Source organism: Polistes canadensis, unplaced genomic scaffold, assembly GCF_001313835.1.
Source record: "Polistes canadensis isolate GaletaPanama2010 unplaced genomic scaffold, ASM131383v1 scaffold_37, whole genome shotgun sequence".
NCBI lineage: Eukaryota > Metazoa > Arthropoda > Insecta > Hymenoptera > Vespidae > Polistes > Polistes canadensis.
In genome coordinates, this window is record NW_014569584.1 from 806,153 (window position 1) to 813,701 (window position 7,549).

The window sequence follows — 7,549 nt, forward strand, 5'->3', positions numbered from 1 at the left end:
ATATATATATATATATATAGATAATTTATATATGTATATGTATATATACATACATAGTATTTGCAATATATTAAGTGGTATCTGCATTTGTATCAATATATATATAGGTACATACGCATAGGTACGTGCGCGCGCGTGCCATCGTACATGAATGCGCATACGCACGCTTAATAAACCTTTCTTCCCATAAGATTTTATTAATCTCTCTTTCTAAAGCAGACGTAAATCGGGTTTCTATGCGATTAGCTTGTCAAATCAAATCTAACAATTCTAAATTATTTTCGACTATCTATCTAATTTTATTTACTTTTTGTCCATATTTCTTTTGACGAAATAGATGCAATTTGTTGTAGTTGCAATTTTGTTTGTAGTAGCAATAGTAGCGATAGGTAGTTAGTGGTAGTTACATGCACGTAACACAAAGGAAAATAGATAAATGAATAAAATCATGATTTTGTTGTTGTCAATACGAAATATGCTCCGTGTAAATTATTATTTTTTTTTACTGACACGCTGCGTACGTACACGCTCACATTCGAATACATACACACGCGCGCATGCTTTCATATATATATGTATATATACACATGTACATATAATATATGTGTATTTATGTATATATACATACACATTTATGTATATGTCCTCTTAGAACATATATTTGATCATCGTTATTATAAATCAACTTGCGAACCGATGATCGGAGGCAATCTCATCGTAGAACGAATATATTTATTATTATATGATTTATAAAAATGGCTTTTCTTATTCTTCTGCGTGTAATTATTTTATTATTACGGAATAACGAGGGAGAGGGCAAAAAGTAGTTCGCATTTTTCGTAACACGAATATATAATATATATGTACGGTATGACAAGTTTCACAGAACTTTTTGGAACTCTTACTTTTTTTTTCTTTTTTAAATAGTCGATGCTAGTTAGCTGTTTTTCTTTTTTTTTTTTTTAAATCATCATCTTTCTCTTCTTTTTTTCTTTCAATTGAAATTTTCTTTTCCTCCCCCTAGCCGTTTTATTTCCTTTCATTTGCAAATGTAAATCTTAATAAAAAGTTGTGATTCCAATCATCCGTTAGAATAATTCCGAAAAAAACCCTCTGCTTAGTATATACATGCATACATGCACACGTACATATATGTATATTCTTTGCGCACATCGAAAAATCCGCATAATTTAAATGTATGTATGTGTGTGCGCGCGTGTATGTTTTTTTTTTTTTATAACAAGATGGCAAAAAAATTCTTTATCTTTTTTTTTTTTAATTTTCCTCCTAGTGTTTTTAGTTTCGTAGATGGTGAAAATTTTTTTCTTCTATACGCATAAGTTGAATATAATATATATAGTATACAATATATGTGCACACGTATATATATATTGATTTACTTTCTTCCTATATATGTATATGCACACATATCTATATATATACGTGTATTTTTAATAGAAGATGTACGAACGTGTAGAAAGATTCATCATATTTAATGAAATTTTAATTGGACAAAAATCTTATCTTTTTTTTTTCCTCTCATTATCATCACCATCATCATCGTCATTTATCTTTTTCTTTTCTTATATTTAATATTATTATTTTTCTCTTTAAATCGCGACCCATCGATTTTCTTAACTCACTTTTCATTTTCTTACTTTTTTGCTTTTCCACCCACCCTCTTATCTTCTCCACATTTTTCCTCCCTTTTTTATTTATTTATTTATTTTCTTTCGTTCTCTCTTTAATGAATTTCGCGACGTCGCGAATTTTTTCATAGTCGTCGAAGAACTTTATCAAAGTTTTTTTTTTCGATAATACATCATCATCATCATTGCACGTGTAAGATATTTAACACTAATAATTAATGCAAAGAGAGAGACACACGACAGTGAGCGTGAATGAAATCACTATATCATTACACGATTTCTATTTTTTTATTCCTCTTTTTCTTTCTATTTATCTGATAAAATTCTCTTCGTGGCTATCTATTTACCTAGCTTTCGATAAGAATGCAAATACATATATATATATGTATATGTATGTTTGCCTTAATCCTTCTTATTTTTATTTTTCTTATATTTTCTTTCCTTTTCATTTCATTTCATTTCATTTCATTTCTTTTCAATTCATTTCATTCTATTTCATTTCGTTCCATACAATCTGCGTGCATTCGCGAATCGAGAAAGCAATCGACAGAAATGAAAAATGAAATTATCGAATTACGAGATGTAATATTTATGATATTTTGGCAGAGTTATCAAGTTTTCTCGTACACAGTTTTTTTTTTTCTTTTTTTTTTTTTTTTTTTTTAAAACACATCAATGGTCAAGTGCTTTCTCGTTTTGGTAAGATAACAATATTATCGAGAGAGAAAGAGAGAGAGAAAGAGAGACAGAAAGAGGGAGGGAGAGAGAGAGAAAGAGGGAAAATAGAAATTTTCGATATTTGATTTACCGCGTGCTCTCCATACAGAAACGAATTCTTTATTTGAAAAAAAGAAAAGAATTCAATTTATCTTCGCATATTTCTAAACGCCATTTAAACGAGTAATTCTAAGGAAGACCATTTCGTATTTTCGTATCCGGTTTTATCGAATCAATCGGATTTGATCTTCTTCGTGGAAAAAAAGAAAAAAAGAAAAAGAAGAAGAATTACTGTAATATTTCCCTCAAAAAAATGTTAGTAAGAACGATCGTTCCGACGTGTTCGATACGAAGATAAATCCAAATTTGACAGAATTTCTTTTTTTTTGTGTTGAAGGGAAAGCACGCGTTCCTTAATTTACGTGATTTTAAAAGACGATAGGAAAAAGAAGTAAGTAAGTAAGTAAGTAAGTAAAAGTTTTGAATCGACGTGGCAGAAATGCACTGTACAATGGCTAACAACTAAATACAAGAGTACTCCAACAAACACGGCTACGAATTCCCCTACCGCAAAATGTCTCTCTGTTATTTTTCTTATTTTTATTTGTATTTTTCCTTAAATCTGTCTATCTTTTTTTCTTTTCATTCACATTCTATTTCGTCTTGCGTACGTTTGTTCAGAGGACTGCGAGGCACGTGACAGAAATGCACGCGGAATTCCTTACAATAAATAAGACTTTTCTCCTCCTTCTTCTTCGTATATTTGTTTGTTTGTTTGTTTGCTAGCTTGCTCGGTTTCCTTTTTGTCGCGCTTAATACTAACTGACCAACTTTCGGGAATTAAGTTATTATTCTCTTTTGCATTTCTCTTCAAAAACTTTGCGCCAGCGTTCGTAAACACTTTTTGCGTTTATTTCATATTCTTTCTCTCTCTCTTTCTCTCTTTCTCCCTTTTTCTTTATTTTTTTAAATATATTTATATATATGTATATAGTTTGTGCATATACATACGTATATATATTTTTCTCTCTCTATATATATATATATTAATATATGCGCGCGCGCGGGTGTATAATTTTTCGTCGTGTTTCCTTTTCTTCATTCGGATGATAGAACGTTGCTCATGTTGTGTTGATATTTTTGACGAACAGCAACATCTTCTCTACGGAACTAACGTAATCATTCAGATTTATTTGTGACTGAATGAGAACGACGTTGGCCCCGTAACTGCGCTCCGATGGAAATGTACGTTTTGCCACTTGTTATCCCTCTTGTGCCAGACACGGCTCTCTTCGCTTTGGTGTGTGTGTGCTACACCTTGCCTAAGACCAATCATCGATAACTTATTGCACAGTATTTTTATATTAAATATTTACATTTGACAAAATATTGAAGAAGACAAAATGGCCGACTGGATAAATCAAAATCAATATCATATTTCGATATGTTAACTTACTTGTCCATGTATTGTGTGAGCCTGACGTAGGCAATACACGCAGCATCCTCACCGAGCAAGTGCACGTGTGGATTCAGGATGGTCGTGTTGACGGCCTTGCAGTTTTTGCCGAGAACCGCTTCGTTGTTGTTTAAAATGAAACTTTGGTTATTCGCGTGTCATCTCATATATCGAATCAAAATGCGTATACTATGCATTTTTGTACATAAACATTAAAGAAAGTAGGAGAGACAACGATAACAACAAGTAGAAGAAAAAGGAACATTTTCTTTTTTACTTTGAATAATATAAAAGCTTGCTATATATAAATTGAAATTGTAAGTGGTCATATTAGGTTGAACACAAATATATATCGAACGAATGCATATCATTTTCATTCGACTATGAAAATAGATCTTAATGAAAATATATGTATTTATCCTGACCGTACTCTCGTAGATACGTGTTCGTCATGCATAATTTGAAAGAAGATAAAGTGCAATAACAAGCCGCGTTGAACCTAAATACGTAATGAATGGATGATTTTCCAGATAGATAGATGGATGGATTCATGCATACGTGACGGTGGTTTCGTTAAAGGAATAAAAAAAGAAAAAATAACTCTAGATCGAATTAGGATTTTGTTTTGATTCTCTAGTTCGAAACGAGCATACGTCAGACGATCGTGCTCCGGTTGCATAAAACGTGCACTATAAAGGGAAAAAAGGAAAAGTCCTTCTCGCGAATGGAAAGTAATGTTTAAACGTAATTAGAATAATAGGTGCTCTAGCGGCCAGTACTACCATCCATCACCACCATCATCATCAACGAACGCACCGCCAGGAATTTGAGTATTAGGGTTTAGTAGTAGGGCATAGGAGTGGCGAGTGGAAGCGGATACGCAAATCAGTCGTAATTACCATTATCAAAGTAAAATTTGTGGAAATCCATTCCCTCGACTAAATTACCTAGAGCCTCTGGCTCAAACGCGGTCAAGTGTGGATCGCAGATTTTCCTGGAACACCCGTAAACAAATCGTTTTTATTCTCCTTTTATTGCAATATTATTTCCGATCGATTTCTTTTCGTACTCACGTGTAAGCCTCGAAGTCACCGGTACTGATACTCTCGATCAATTGTTCCGTCATTTTGATGATCTCTTGACGACGTGCTGGAATCGTTAATGAGTAATTATATAAGATTGGGAGCCGTGCCATCATCGATTTACACGCACGAGCTGTCCCAATCCGGGCAATTATTTTACCGACACATTTTTACGTTACAACAGTAAACATGCAAGAACCTTTATTATCAATACGTCTACGTCCTACGTCTGCGGCTTCTGCGCCTTTCTACGTGTTTCATCAACAACAATTTCAATTATTATTTTCTGTTTTTTAATACTAATCGGTCCTTTCTTTCACTTCTTTGATTTTTTTTATTCCCGATGTTATATCCCATAGCATAATACTCGTATGCATGTTAAATTGTAGAATCGTTGAATGATTGGACAAAAAAAAATAATCAAATAAAATCAAATAAAATAAGTGTGAGAAAACTTTTCGTGCGAAGAAAAAGTCTCGTGTCATTCTCTTTCCTGCTTCCCCATGTTTTCTGATCACATTCTATCATCCCCTAACACCCAACCCCCCTTCATTTGCCAATCTTCGTGATGTTTACAAAGAAATGTTTTCATCCAAAGGATGTATTCGCATGCAACTTAGGAATTGTGAATTTGATGCTTTTCTACGATCAAGATTGTCTTATTCTTTTAGTAATTAATAACGAAACAAATGTATAAATATAACGCGAGTAAATAAATAGGTCGATTAGAAATATTGTCAAATTTGTCTAATAATTTGTCTAACATGGCGGCGTCTGACTTGTTCGATAATCAAAAAACGAAGAGAGATATATTTTTTGTCGTAACTGCCACGACCACCACTACCAGCCTAATTTGTACTCTACTGCGTCTACTTATTGTTATCATCGTCAGTCAATCAAGTCACTGTTTATTTACGCTATACTACGTACCAGCATTTTCTCTTCTCAACTAGAATTGATTGTTGCCCCCCGATTCCGAGCAACCTTTTTCGTTCCCCAACAAATTCTTTGCTTTTGCTTCTTTTCACCCAAACTTATAGTTTTTTTCTTGCTTACAATTTCGTCAACTTTTGCTCGGACTCGAGATAGTCGTAAGAACATAACGAACAGACTATCTAAAATTCTAATGAACCAATACTTTGATGAACATATCCGAGAACGGACGAACGAACGAACGTTAGTTAGTTATTTCAAAGAAAAAATAAACAAAATGTAAAATAAATCAATTTGTTCGAATATAATCGAACGTTGACAGAATTCGTATGCAACGCATAATGATATCGATCATTTGTCGTTCATTAGTAAGAATTGAAACGTTCGTTCTCGGTGAATGTACATATGTACATACGAAATTATGAAGAAAATAAATTATCGACGATTCGATCGGACATTGATGCAACTTTATGATGAATCGACGTGCACAGCAAAGAGGTTATCGCGTACGCACGAACGGCGCATAAGTATGACCAGAATCGTTCAACTTTTCATATTTTTACGAGCACTCATTTTTCGTACCAAATGCAACATTACTTTGTATACAACGCTTATGCGTTCCGTAAATTCGTTTGCCATAACCTCGACCATGTTTTTGGTCTTCCATATTGCAAGATGAGTCCGATTAAAAAATAACAACAAAATTCTAAGAAAAGGTGAGAACGTACAAGATGAGATAAATTATTAGACGTAGAAATGAATTTAATAAAAGAATCATTCATCGAAAATATTACTCATAGATTTACGTAATACTCGTGCACGTTCTCGCCGAATAATTGATCATTTTTTCGATAATAGATATTATCTTATTTTCTTGTTGTGAAATTCCTGACGTGAATGTTTGTAGGCTGAACGAACTTACGACGGAATATACAAACTTTACCTGAGCACTGGGAGTTCGTCGAAAGCTGGCTGCAGGTCTTGATAGGACACACGATTCTTATGTCTACAAGCAATATGTTATACACCCCGTTCGTTTATTAAAACTGACGTGGCATGGAGATTCTTAAAAGAGGCATAAAAAAAAAAGCATTTGCGTAGGCGCCCAAGAGGATTAAGCTACGCGACTCGTTTTATCGCAATGATCAGGAATTGAGCCCACTTTCTCCGAATCAAATTCCCATTAATTAATATCCAAAGTATAAGAAATAAAAATAGAATTATTTATTCACTTTCCTTGGTATCATTTCAGGCTAAAATCCTGATTTCTCGCGCAGGACGAAAATATCCATTTATAATGTGTACGCACGTATATAGAAGATATAATTTAGTAATCACATTTGTATTATATATATTTAATCATAACACATCGCCGAACTTAATCCTCGCGAGAGTGATAATCGTTTAAGAGGATCAACCGTCTCCTTTCTCTCTCTCTCTCTCTTTTCTTTTTTCATCCTTTCCCACCCCCACCGTACCGTAAACTCTTCCGGATTTGACGAGAAAAATCAAATTGTTCTTCCGACATTGGAATAATAATAAATCGATGCTATATACGTATTTGTTTCAAATGTATATACGTACATTGATGAAACTTTTGAATGGCGGTTGTCGCACGAGTAGCAGTAGCACTTCGATTAATCGTCTTCAAATTTATACGCGTTTTATAAATACTTTCTACTATAATAATATATACTATATATATATATATA

General features: G+C 33.3%; 1 protein-coding gene across 16 annotated transcripts in view; it reads right to left on the reverse strand.

Annotated features, from left to right (window-relative positions):
- Window positions 1-1,223: 1,223 nt before the first annotated feature.
- Window positions 1,224-7,549, reverse strand: part of LOC106784523 (calcium/calmodulin-dependent protein kinase type II alpha chain) — a 65,963-nt gene continuing 59,637 nt past the window's right edge. For 11 of the 16 annotated variants that reach the window (XM_014744155.1, XM_014744153.1, XM_014744157.1 and 8 more), the window contains 5 exons: window positions 6,781-6,843; window positions 4,896-4,971; window positions 4,722-4,816; window positions 3,823-3,940; window positions 1,224-3,688 (listed from right to left, as the gene is read on the reverse strand). In XM_014744155.1, coding sequence (XP_014599641.1) covers window positions 3,556-3,688; window positions 3,823-3,940; window positions 4,722-4,816; window positions 4,896-4,971; window positions 6,781-6,843 — 485 coding nt within the window. In that variant the 3' untranslated portion in view covers window positions 1,224-3,555. The remainder of the gene's footprint in view (window positions 3,689-3,822; window positions 3,941-4,721; window positions 4,817-4,895; window positions 4,972-6,780; window positions 6,844-7,549) is intronic. The other 5 variants (XM_014744156.1, XM_014744169.1, XM_014744168.1 and 2 more) reach the window with 1 other exon arrangement.